The sequence below is a fragment of the Neolamprologus brichardi genome, chromosome 14, assembly GCF_056152115.1.
Source record: "Neolamprologus brichardi isolate AB-2024 chromosome 14, ASM5615211v1, whole genome shotgun sequence".
Classification (NCBI taxonomy): domain Eukaryota; kingdom Metazoa; phylum Chordata; class Actinopteri; order Cichliformes; family Cichlidae; genus Neolamprologus; species Neolamprologus brichardi.
In genome coordinates this window covers 33,883,808-33,897,529 of record NC_142117.1, presented here as the reverse complement: position 1 = coordinate 33,897,529, position 13,722 = coordinate 33,883,808, and the positions used below count along the sequence as shown (strand labels likewise).

Genomic DNA, 13,722 nt, shown 5'->3' with positions numbered 1-13,722 from the left:
AAACAGAAAGCACAGTTATGATGAGATGAAAGATTTACATGTAATGGTCTTGTGTTCTACATCAGTGAGGTACTAGCAAACTAGTGACCCTGAACGCATCAGAAACACACTGTGATCATTTAGGTAGTCTGCATGGAATTGACTTGGCCTCAAGCAAGTTAGAGACATAGTTGGTGCTTCCAACCGTCCACTTTCCTTTCCACTTCGTTACAAGGTGCTGGGTCCTTACCAGCTGTCAAAGGGAAAGAGAGAGGATAATCTCGAACTCTCTTTGCAGGGTTCATGTGTGTTTACCCCAAAGAATTTTGTGGCGTAGTTAAAAATGTGCTATATTGTCCCAAAAGAGGTCAAAATAATCTCTGCAGAAAACCAGCTGCGTTAACATTGTGCTACACTTGTGGAAACTGAATACATCATTGGAGTGAATGTTATTAAAGTAAATACTAAGATTTTAATTGTGAAACAACATTTCAGACAGGAGAGCAATTTTTAATTAATTCACGTTAATCCTTGTATTTTTTTGTTTTCTACAGTTTCAACAGTGATGATGAGACTGAGTATTTATATAAAAGTCTTTATGATTTGTTGATAGGTGCAAAGCCATTTATAGTAGTTATTTGTTCAAGATAGTAGTAATATTTATTGCTTGTAGAGAAAAACAGTCCATTAAACAACTCATTAAAAAAAGAATAAATGACAAAAAACAGAAAACACAGTTATGATGAGATGAAAGATTTAAATGTGATGGTCTTGTGTTCTACATCAGTGAGGTACTAGCAAACTAACTGTAAAATAAACATCTAATCACTGTTTCACAAGAAGCTGATGAAGACATCCTTGTTCAAGTCCTTCAACCAGACTATAACTCTGTCTAAACAAATCATCTCTTTTAACGAGGTGTGGCCATGATATGGTATCTGCAGGGCACATTAACAAAACTGCTTTTTTCAGTAATGAGGTTTATACTGTCAGGGCCTCCAGCACAGGAAAAAGTGAAATCCTGCAGCAATGATACTATAAAGATAAAAAGCTCCGTACGGGCCAGAGACTCGCCAACACAGTTTCTCTTCCCTGTAGAGATACACAAAGGACTCTGATTAAAAATAATTGCTTTTCACTGTAAATATCAAGATATTTGGAAAAAAAAATATTCTTTTGCATGATTGAACATGCAAAAGAACTGAATGATCAATAACTGTGTGTTGACTCTTTACCTGCAGAGAATGGCATGAATGCAGGACTTTTCTTAAAGTTGCCATTATTGTCCAAGAAGTGCTGGGGATTGAAGGACCTGGGAGTGGCCCATTGCTTTTCCTCTTGTAGCACAGAGTGCAACAGCGGAATAATTACAGTGTCCTATTCAAAACATATATCTTGTTAGTGTTGCTGCTTTCAACATTATTCTCTGACTTGATATACAATAGATTCTGTAATACACATGAGATCTTGGAATTGAGAATACCTTTGGGATTGTATAACCCCTGAAGGATATATCATTCAGTGCGTAGTGAGGGAGGCTGAGAGGGAGATGGTCAAGAAAACGCTGCACTTCATGGATGACAGCAAGTGAAAAAGGGAGGGACTTCCTGTCCTCCATCCTGGGACAACGGCCTTTTCCAATAACAGTGTCAATCTCTTGCTGCATTTTCTCTGGACACAGCAAAGCAGAAATGATTACCACTCTGATCTGTTTTTACGCCCACCAAGGTTGGTATTCCTACCCATATGGAAAAGATATATATAAATCTTATAAAGTTTGTATCTGTCTTGTGTGAAACTTGTATGAAAAGCATACAAGAGTAAAAACAGATATAAGATCCCTTGAAAAATTATATAATGAAACTTGTATGTTTTGGATACTTACTAAAACAATATATGAAAGTAATGAGAAAGTGGCCACTTTCATGAGTAAATCATGTAAGCCTTATATGATTTACTCATGAAAGTGGCCACTTTCATGAGTTAAGTCATATAAGTTTTTACTATTTCTTTTCCATATGGGTAACCATAATGTATTAGTATTGAATGTATTATAAAGTAAATTCACAGTCTTACCTTGTTTTGGGGGGTATTTAATAAGCACGTTAAGAGCATATCTCAGGGTGGAGCTGGTGGTCTGTGTTCCAGCCAGAAACAGAGTCATTATCGTAGAGATCAAATTGTCATAGTGGAACTCAGTTGTGGAAATCTCCTTTTCCTGAAAGAAGAAAGTTGTCATTGTTTTTCTGTGCTTCTCTGTACTTCGATGTGTCTCTCTTTATATTTTTTCTCTTTCTGTCTGTGTGAGAGTATATTTGTGTGTGCATCTAGATCCATTCTGGCTTCTAGCCCTTTGTTTCTGCACACCTGAGGTGAATAATCTCATCTGTTTGTCATCAGTTATTATCTTACCGTTATATCTTACTTTAATAGACTTTACCCGTGTTCAGTGTCAATGTTCCCTCTAAGCTGCGCACGTGCGCAATTGCGCACTGCTGGCACGGTCTCTGCGCACAGAAATTCTGCGTTGCGCACAAAAAAATCTAACCTGAATTGAAATTAAAGTTAATACTTTAACAATTCTGTTTTGCAGTGTTAGTCAGTAAGTGACTGGCTGCTCCCATATGGGAACGATGCCACCTTATCCCATAGTCCAGCCAATAATGCGTATATGCGCAGCCAATCAACGTCGTTGACAGGCTATGACAGCGTCCTTATGTGCCGACCCCGGTGTTTTAGCTGGCAAAGCGGCGTGGCTGATGTGGAGTGAAGCCACGTTAATGACAACGTGTACAACCATTGGAGATGTGAGTGTGGCAGGATGAATGTTATTCCTCGGTTCAACCCACTTCCAGCCTGGCGCATTAGGGGGCGCTAGTATAAATAGTGGCCATTTGTGTTACGGCCCGGGGCCTTGGAGGGCGTGAGACTGCCTTTTTGTTTATGCAAATCCAAGTGTGCTAGGACTCGTGGAGGATTGGCTGCTGGGAGTCCTGTGCCAGCCTTCTTTTATGCAGATCTCAATGTGCCAGACCTCGCGGACGATTGGCTGCCTGGAGATCCCATGACCACTCCAAGACCAATTGACTGGCTGATTGTCTGCACCTGGGAGTATAAAAGGCTGAAGATCCTTCACACTATGGGAAATTGCTGCTCTGAAGTGACATGCAGAGTCCTCCTCGTTGCCTCACACTTGAACGTTGTTTGTTGAAACTGTTTGCTGTGTTGCTCTTTGTTTGCTAAACCAGCTGAACTTAGTTTCATTAGAGTTTTGTGATGCTGGCTTGCCTTAGTTAACCCTTAGCTTTTATTTTGTGTGCTGCCAGCTTGCCTTAGTTAACCCTTAGCTTTTATTTTGTGTGCTGCCAGCTTGCCTTAGTTAACCTTTAGCTTTTACTCTTGACTGTTTTTTCTTTATGTAATAATTGTTTGCCCAGTGGTCTGTTCAACAGCCCTGTTGGTTTTCTGTTCAAAGTTTGAGATTAAAACCTTTTTCTTTACTCAGTTTTGTGTTGGGGGCTTGTGTATGTTACTCCTTCTCTGACGCCTAGCAGAGGGGGTCGTAACATTTGAGGTTTGTTTCCCCTTTGTCTGGTTATACAATACAATACAATCTTTATTTATAGAGCACATTTAAAAACCAGCGGTATACCAAAGTGCTTAACATACAAGACCCAAATTAACATGTGTATTATAAGGCCTCAGCAAAGTACCAAATATACTCACAGGTCATTGCCACTAATACACAGCGGTAGCATAAAATGCATATCAGGTAAAAACATTGTAAAAGCACAAGCCATAAAAGATATGTATAAAGACAAATAGAGTAAGTCTAAGAGTCAGGTACAGGCATTGACAAGCAGGAAAAGCGAGATTAAACAAATAGGTTTTTAACCGTGATTTAAAAGATTGGATAGAATCGGACGCCCGGATCGCAATAGAAAGGTTATTCCACAACTCTGGTGCAGTCAAGGCAAACGCACAGTCACCTCTAGACTTTAGCTGAGATCTAAGCTGCACCAAGAGTAACTGAGTAGATGATCTTAGTGCTCTGGCGGGAACATACGATATAAGGAGTTTGCTAAAGTAGCTCGGTGCTGTGTTGTTGGTAATTTTAAACGTAAGCAACAGTATTTTAAATTGGATGCGGTATTTAATGGGTAGCCAATGCATTTCAGCTAGAACATGGTGAATCTCAAACAGACATTTCACAACCTTCACCAGCACATCAACTGCCCCACCCGGGGCACTAGGACATTAGAAGACCACTGCTACACCCCGTTCAAGAACTGTTACAAGGCTCAGCCCCTGCCGGCATTTGGAAAATCGGACCATGCCGCCATCCTCCTCATGCCTGTTTACAAACAAAGGCTAAAGCAGCAACCACCAATCAGGAGGGAGGTCGCTTGCTGGACGGACCAATCAGTGACCACGCTGCAGGACGCACTGGATGACGCACTGGATGAAGCACTGGATGACGCAGACTGGGACATGTTTCGGCGAAGCTCTGATGACATCAACATGTTTACGGAAGCGGTTGTGGGATTTATCAGGAAACTAGCGGACGACACAGCAGAAAGATCTATCATCCGAAAGTTTCCCAACCAGAAGCCGTGGGTGGATAAAAACATCTGCGACGCTCTGAGATCACGCACCGCTGCCTACAATGAAGGGCTCATCTCTGGTAATATGGACCTATACAAGGCTGCGTCTTACAACGTGCGCAGTGCGGTCAGAAAGGCATAGCGGAGCTACGGGGGAAAACTAGAGTCACAGCTACGACAGTGCGACTCTAGGAGCCTGTGGAAAGGACTGCGGACAATAACGGACTATAAACGACCAGCTTCTTCAATGATGAATGCCGACGCTTCACAGGCTGATGAGCTGAACACGTTTTACGCTCGCTTTGACACCGCAGCATTTAAAACAACAAACGGCTGCGCGGGCTCAGAGTGCACCAGTGAAGACAATGCATTCATCATCACAGAGCATGCCGTGAAGAACACCTTCAGGAGGGTGAACACCAGGAAGGCAGCAGGACCAGATGCAATCCCTGGCCGGGTCCTGAGAGCCTGCGCTGACCAGCTAGCACCGGTGTTCACGGAGATCTTCAACCTTTCACTGGCCCAAGCAGTGGTTCCCACGTGCTTCAAACAGTCCATCATTGTCCCTGTTCCAAAGAAACAACATCCCGCTTGCCACAGTGACTACCGTCCAGTAGCACTGACTTCAATTGTAATGAAGTGTTTTGAAAGACTGATGAGAGATCACATCACTTCTTCACTTCCTGCCACCATCGACTCACTTCAGTTTGCTTACCGGACTAATCGTTCCACAGACGATCCCATATCTCACCTGCTCCACACATCCCTGAGTCACCTGGACACTGGCAGAGGGAATTATGTTAGGATGCTGTTCGTGGACTACAGTTCAGCATTCAACACAATAATTCCCTCTAAGCTTTTCACCAAGTTGACGGATCTAGGACTCAGCTCATCACTGTGTCAGTGGATCCTCAACTTCCTCACAGACAGACCCCAATCAGTGAGGGTGGGAAAACAAGTCTCCCCCTCCATCTCACTCAGCACTGGAGCGCCTCAGGGCTGTGTTTTAAGCCCCCTGCTGTACTCACTGTGCACTTATGACTGTGTAGCCACATCAGACACCACCTCTAGGGATGCAATGATACCAATTTTTTCAAACCGATACGATACCGATACTTGGATCTGAGTACTTGCCGATACAAAGTACAAAAACCGATACTTCTACCACACACACACACACACACACACAAATGCAATGAATTGGAAGACAGGTTTTATTTTATTCTCTGCCGATAATAAATAATATCTTAATAAAAATGACCACAAATAAATTTCAAGTGAAAAATAAGCACTTCTGTTAAATTATTGCAGAGTCTCCACATTGTAATTTAACAAAATATCACTGAACTATTGGCACTGTCTCGAGCTTTCAGAATAATAAATAAACACTTCTGTTTGGAATAAAATAAATACAAATTAGGTTTGAGAATAAAATAAACTTTTAAATTGTTGCAGAGTGTCCATATTGTAAACAAACAAACAAAATAACGAAAGTATTTAGCATTAACGAACGAACTCCCCATCTGCCCGTGGATCATCAGTCCACTGTGCTGTTAAACCAAGGACTGACATCGCGCACACACTGCTTGTCTTTACCTCTTTAGAAAGTTTTGGCACCATTATCTCCCTGATGTGTGGGCGGCTGGGAATTTCATATCGCAGCTCGAGTATGCTGAGAAGAATCCTATGTTTTCCACGACTGGCATTGGCTGGTCATCCAGAGCGATAAAATGAGTCAGAGCCTCTGTTATTTTAACTGCCCGTGGATTTTCTCTTGACATTTTTCATCGCTTTTCCAAAACCTGAGTTAAAGTTGGCTGTTCCGGTCCACACTGCTGACATTTTGTTTAGCCTAGCTACAGCAGCCTCCAGTTTCTCTTTTTCTGGAGCTGCCAGTCTAACTCTTCTAACCCTGTGCCTGTTTAGCACGGGATGTCCCCCTAGTGGCCAATCTAAAAAACTACAACAAAAATGACAAGCCACCCTCTGATTAATGAAATAAGTTGGTATCGGTTCATGGTATCGGTTTACTTTTACGAGTATGAGTACACACACATTTTACAGTATCGGCCCCGATACCCGATACCAGTATCGGTATCGGTGCATCACTAACCACCTCCATTGTCAAGTTTGCTGACGACACTGTTGTTGTGGGCCTGATCTCCGACAACATCGAGACGGCCGACCTGGAGGAGATTAGGAACCTGGAGACCTGGTGCCAGGAGAATAATCTCCTCCTAAACGTCAGCAAGACTAAGGAGCTGATCGTGGACTTCACTACAAAGCAGGCGAGGAATTACAAGCCCCTCATCATCAGTGGCACGCCAGTGGAGAGAGTGGACAGTTTCCGATACCTGGGTGTCCACATCACTCAGGACCTGTCATGGTCCTGTCACATCAACACCCTGGTTAAGAAAGCCCGTCAGCGTCTCTTCTTCCTCAGAAGACTTAGAGACTTCCATCTGCCACTGAAGGTGCTCAAGAACTTTTACTCCTGCACCATCGAGAGCATCCTGACGGGAAACATCTGCACCTGGTTTGGGAACAGCACCAAGCAGGACAGACGAGATCTGCAAAGAGTGGTGCGCTCAGCCGAACTCATCATTCAATCAGAGCTCCCTGACCTGCTGTCCATCTACACCAAGCGGTGCAAGACCAAAGCTAGGAAGATTATGATGGACCTCTCCCACCCCAACAATGGACTTTTCTCACTGTTGAGGTCTGGGAAGCGCCTCCGCTCCCTTAAGGCCAAAACAGAGAGAATGAGGAGGAGCTTCTTCCCCCAGGCTATTCGGTCCCTGAACCAGGTGTAGGACTGGACTCTCCCACACACATCACATCACCACACGCACTCTGGTTTTTCTTCATGCACACTTCCTATAATTTATAATCTCTTTCTGCTATTTGCACATTTTTTACTGTAAATTTCTAAGTTAAATCTGTAAATTTTGTATAACCTGTAAATTGTAAATACTGTAAAACCACTGTCATTTAATGGTCGGGCATTGCATTGCACAGCTACAAGCATTTCACCTCATGTCATACTGTGTATGGTTGTGTGTGTGACAAATAAAATTTGAATTTGAATTTGAACTCTGAACTGTTGTTAAGCACATAAGTGCAAACGACTGTAAGGGCACAGTCCCCAACCGGAAGGGGCAGGGAAACAACTCACTTGTCCACCGGTGAAACTTCCAATGTGCAGGCGAAAAACTGAGGAGATACAAGTATACTGATTGGAACTCCAGATTGGAACGGATTCCAGACCCTCAAAAGGAGTTTGGTTCCAGAGCCTGTGCAATGTGTTGAAATAAGCCTGACCACATCTAGCTGGGGGTCTTCAGTTTAACATCATGCTCCTTACCCACTAGAAAGATAATGTTCCTTGTCCCAAAACCCTTGTTCATAGGGATTATCTGAATCAGTTTTCATTTGGTCCCTTACCCAGGACAAGTTTGCCTTAGGAGACCCTGTCACAAACAAATTCCTCCAACAACATACAAACCTTTCCATCACAAGAAGGTGACAATTCACAGAGGAGTGTTTAAAATCATTCATAGCAAGATTAGGACATTTTTAGCACTTTAGATTATATTAATTGCCTAGATTAATAAACACAGTATTTGTAGTTTTGAGCTTTCTTTGATAAATTATGCTTAAGTTTTCCAACCTGGTTGATTCGAATAAGGAAGGAGTCTATGTAGTCTCGTGGGGAGCTGGGGTCCAATGTGTCTTTGTGTTCTTGGATCTTCATCTTGATAAACTTTCTCACCTCTTCATACTCTGCAAAAACTTTTTGATGGGGGCCAGGAAGATGGTCCATGAGTTTCGGAAAGAGGTTGTACATCTGTTGTAAAGAAACATAGCAACATACATTCTTGTGAAGAGACAATGATACATCTACTGTGTTTGGATCATTTTTACAGTATGATTTTCAAAAGACGTATATACTCTTATACAAAATATGAAAACCAAATTAAAAAGCATTTCTATTTAATTTTTAATTTACCTGACCCACAGGGCTGCTGTTAACCTTTTCTATTTGAAAAAATATGTTAAGAAGGCGTAAGAACTGCTTGTCTTCATAGCTGAACCGTTGACCAAAAACCAGGCAGCAGATCACGTTAGACACAGTACAGCTCAATAAGAATGTGGGGTCAAATGGTGCACCTGCAAGAGAAGGGGAATCATCTGTCTAATTAACTAAGGACTTCAGTTTAGTAATGACATGCCCACACTTCCAACTTTACCACTGTTTAATCTGTTTTTTAAAGAGATTTGAAGAGTATGTTTGTTGGCACATGGCTTTCCCAAAGAACAGTTTTTATGCATTTGAATGTGATTTCTGAGATCAGTTATTGTGCATCCTGTTGTGTTAACAACCTGAAGCTCACAAAAACACTGTTTTAGTAGATCATATTGGGTTTTTTGGGTGGCTGTGGTGGGTGTCAATTCAGTACTGGAAAATAATAGGTTAGTGGCATTAGCCCACTGTGGTATGCTTCTATCTTGCTAAACTTAAGACTGATTATTTTCAATTAGTGTTATAGTGTCCTGTAATGTTTAGGGCATGTGAAATGACCTTTCAGCACCTGAAACTATACCTTTTAATTTATGTATGTGAGCCCTCATATGTTCACTCTCTTCTTGGATCCATTCTTCCATCCCCTTGCGTCCCATCCCAAAGTCTCTTAGAGTGGTCAGTGTGAAGCGTCGCAGCTGACGCCAGCATTCCCCGTTACCGCTCCCTAAACCTGAAAGATTAAACCACTTACCAAAGTAATGGAAGAGAAGCCATGCTGATTCATGAAATAATTAAAGCACTAGAGAAAAAAAATCACTTGTTCCTTGACAAAGACAACATATTTGAGTGATCACGCTTTACCATATTTCTTGTTAGGGTTGTGTAGAAATGGAGTTGGGGCTCTGCCTGTGAAGTCATCTGCTTGATCCACCAAGGCTTCTTTCACAGCATCATATCCTACCAGAACTACTGTCCGCTGCCAGCCTAGGTATACTGTCATCACTGGCCCATAGGTTTCACTGAACTAAAGATATGTAAAATGATTTATAATAAACTAATAATAATAAACTTTATTTATAAAGCACACTAAAAAACCAAGGGTATACCGAGGTGCTTGTTTTGTCTAAATGCCAACATGCTGTTAAAATTAAATTTGGTGTGTTTATAAAAAGTGTGCCAGTCCCCTGAATTTACGAGAAAAAATATTGTACAACTTAAAAAACCGCACAAATATTTAAAAAAGTGAACTCTTACCTTAACAAAGCTTTTAAAAGGTGCTTTTTTGTCTATCTGTAGAAGGTTTCCTATGAGAGGAAGTGCAGTGGGTCCTGGAGGCAAATGCCAGTTCCTTTTGTGTTTTATATTAAACATCCACAGCAGAGCTAAGATTAAACCTGCCAAGATGACAGTTGCACAAGATTCCATCCTGCTCTATATAATCTAAAAACTATAAAATAATACACAAAAATACAAGACAGTAAGTCTTGACAGCAAGTCAAGGAACTAGAAGCAAAAAGAAATTTCAACAAGACTCAGGGTTATGAGAACTATGAAGTTCACACTACAGCTAAACAAATAAAGCTACAGAGAGCCCTGTTGGAAGAAGAACTCAAAGACAATATAAATTGGGATTAAGACTGCAAAGTCTAACTAAGAGTAAAACTATACTAACAGAACAGGATAAATCAAACTGTAATAAAAACAGAACTTAATATGCCAGCAACCCAAAAGCCTGGCTCCAAGACCCACGACAGTCACACATATATATATATATAGTCACTGTTTTTTAGGAGATCTGTTTATATTTAACAGGGAGTTTGTGTAAGCATGGAATATGACACTGGTGAGCTTACTGATTAACCACTCTTCTTAGTTAACCTTTAATTTATTATGTTTTTTAGAATTTTTTTAAAACTGTGAAACGTTTTATTGCGGCTCCAAAACCAACAGCAGCGGCAGGCTAGACGACACACAACAATAAACACATTAAATGCACTTCTGAGCTATTTGTTCTTGCAATCATTTTTGATAGGTCTTTATCAATTGAGTTCTGTCTTGCTCGGGGTCACAGACTTCTGCAAAAACTGTCTAATAGAGCTCTGGGTTGGTTTAGAGTGGTATACTGCAAGATGCTATGCAGCAGCAGCAAAAGTTACAGTGGACACACTGGTATCTTCATTAATATCACACTCAAGTGACTGCGTTTTATCTTCCCATTGCACTGATGGGTGGACAGTTCTCAGGTGCCTGTGCAAGTTGTTTGTGGAGCCGGCTCTATATGATAACCTTTTCTTGCAGACGCTACACTCTGCCTATGTATTGTCAATAAAATTGAAATGGTTCCAGATTTTGCTTCTTTTATTGGTGTCACTCATTTCCATTACTGTAGCTTTCTAATGTGATGATGTTGTCTCTTGTTGTTGCCCCTGGCTCTCTTTCTCTCCCTCTCCCTCTTGCTCTGTTCCTGTGCTACTGCGAGTGTAACTACCGTATGGGCTCAAATTGTGGTCATAAATATTTTGTACTTGCAAATCAAATGCGTATTTGTGTACTGAGTTTTGTAACCTTGTAAACCAAAATATGTGAAAAATTTATGTTTGTGCATCTACAGATGAGAATTTGTGTGTATAAAAAAATATTTACTATTTACTTACTATATTTGGAAAAAAATGTACACTTTTATTTGTTAAGGTCTGGTTACAGATACAAAGCAAAAAGCTACGTGTAAAACTCTGTGCTCAGGTTCCCTGGCTGCGTGTGGATTTCAACTACAAGTACGAATTTTGACCCGATTTTTCTTCCTTTCAGCTGATTGGTCAATGTTATGTCAATCACAAATTTAACAATCCAGTCAGAGAACAGATGGGTTTGGCTGTTGGAGGGGTGCTTTACTGAGATTCAGGTCCTGGAAGGGTAATAAAGTTTGAAGCTGGAGGATCTCTATATAAATATCCCATAGAAGCTAGGTCCCCTAACTTTTGGTAGCTGTTGAAAGGATAAAGTTGTGGTATATCAGTGGTTAGAAATACCATTATTACTTTAGGATTAGTTTAACACAAAGTCAGGGCTGACCATTGCTGTGAGTCAGTGCGCAGCATGAAGGCCCTTTCACAGCGGACGCAGCATGTGCTGCTAATGCAAACTGCTAACTTAAAGCCAAGGATCCAGAATTTGTTGCACTGTCTGCTGAGCTCTGTGGGGTTTTTGCGCCAGCTCTATGTGTACTAGATGCACCTGCTCCTGTTCGTTTCTATCTCTGACTTTATGTCCTCTACTAGAGTTTGTGTTGTTTTATCTTCAAATGTTCAATAAAAACATGTATAGGTAATTCATAACAAAGAAAACTTTGTAACTATCCCCACTAGTGAAGACAGCATAATTTCTACAACACTGCTTTCCCCCTGAGGTCCGCAGCGCAGTTGAAAAGGCTCAAGAGCGGCCCATACTGGAGGTCTCTGTATAAGCACATAAACCTTTGACAAAAAAATCACCGAACTCGGACATGCACAGGCTGTTTTCCTTCGTGGTGATGAAGGAAAAAGCTGAGCATTTATTCTTCTAGGACCTGAAGCTCCGTAAAGCAAAAAACAATAAATATTTTTTACAAACACAGATCTTTTTTACACAGACACAAATTCTTATCTGTAGATGCACAAACATAAAATTTTCATATATTTTGGTTTACAAGGTTACAAAAAAATAACCTCTAGGGATGCACCGATACCACTTTTTTGGAAACGAGTACGAGTATGGGTACTTGTATTTCAGTACTCGCCGATACCGATACCGAGTACTTAATAAAAACATGATTTAAATTTACAGGTAACAGCTTTAGTCCTATAATTTAACAAAAAACAAACAAACAAGGGACTAGGTTGGAATTAAGAACATTTATTTAAAATGAAAAGCATGTTGTATGCAACATATTACAGAATAAATAATTATAAAAAACAAAATTTAATTTTAAATTTGTTCGTCTGTTTCTCTGTTTAGAAGTCTCACTAGCACAGTCACAGCTGGGATGACATCAGAGGCTAGTGTATCGTGGCTGCTCACTTTTTTAGTTAGTTCCTCAAAGGGGGCGAGGATGGCAACAGTCGTCTCCATAAGAGCCCATTGGTGAGCGGTGAGATAGTCAGGGAGTTCATGCTCGGACACGCCCAGCCCTCGCTTTTGCTCAATGAGGGACTGGAGCATGTAATACGTGCTGTTCCAGCGCGTCTGTACGTCCTGCTGCAGTCTCTTTATTGGCTGGTTGAGCTGTCCCTGAATGTCCTCGAGGCGGGAGTAGGCTAAGGCGGAATGTTTAAAATGCCCAACTATTTTCCGTCCCACTGCTATAGCATCAGCTATGCTCCTCTGTGCTAATAAGCGTGGGTAAATAAGCGTGGGTAAACTCTTTGTACTCGTTGTCGTGTTTTTGGTGCTTGATTAAATTACTTGTGTTAAATGCGCTACCTTTTGAGCCTCCTCTGGACAATTTCGCTGAGCACAATTTGCAGTCCGCCTTTGTTTTTGCGTCTTCGTTCACTTTGAAATAGTTCCACACGGCTGACTTGTCTCGCCTCCCCTTCTCCCCGCTCTGAGCTGCAGCCGGGGCCTGGGGGCGGGCACTCTGGGCCTGGGGGCGGGCACTCGGCGCCTGTGATTAACCCCTTACATGCCGCTCAAACATAGACAGGTCTCAGACCGTGGTATCGGTCCCCGGTATCGGAGGACTTTTAACAAGTACGAGTACTTTAGAAAATGTGGTATTGAGGCCTATACCAGTATCGGTATCGGTGCATCGCTAATAACCTCGGACTCTCTTTGCAGGGTTCATGTGTGTTTACCCCAAAGAATTTTGTGGCGTAGTTAAAAATGGGCTATATTGTCCCAAAAGAGGTCAAAATAATCTCTGCATTAAACCAGCTGCGTTAACATTGTGCTACACTTGTGGAAACTGAATACATCATTGGAGTGAATGTTATTAAAGCAAATAGTAAGATTTTAGTTTTGAAACAACATTTCAGACAGGAGAGCAATTTTTAATTAATTCACGTTAATCCTTGTTTTTTTTGTTTTTTTTTCAGTTTCAACAGTGATGATGAGACTGAGTATTTATATAAAAGTCTT

The 13,722-nt window shown here is 41.3% G+C and overlaps 1 protein-coding gene across 1 annotated transcript; it reads right to left on the bottom strand.

Moving 5' to 3' along the window:
* Positions 1–10,359, bottom strand: LOC148098989 (cytochrome P450 2F3-like). The gene is made up of 9 exons (XM_087851180.1): positions 9,862–10,359; positions 9,469–9,631; positions 9,188–9,337; positions 8,593–8,753; positions 8,254–8,430; positions 2,056–2,197; positions 1,463–1,650; positions 1,215–1,356; positions 1–1,071 (listed from the first exon to the last, which is right to left on the bottom strand). The coding sequence occupies exons 1-9, from the start codon at positions 10,030–10,032 to the stop codon at positions 890–892; spliced, it is 1,476 nt and encodes a 491-aa protein (XP_087707306.1). The 5' UTR covers positions 10,033–10,359; the 3' UTR covers positions 1–889.
* Between the last annotated feature and the right edge of the window lie 3,363 nt (positions 10,360–13,722).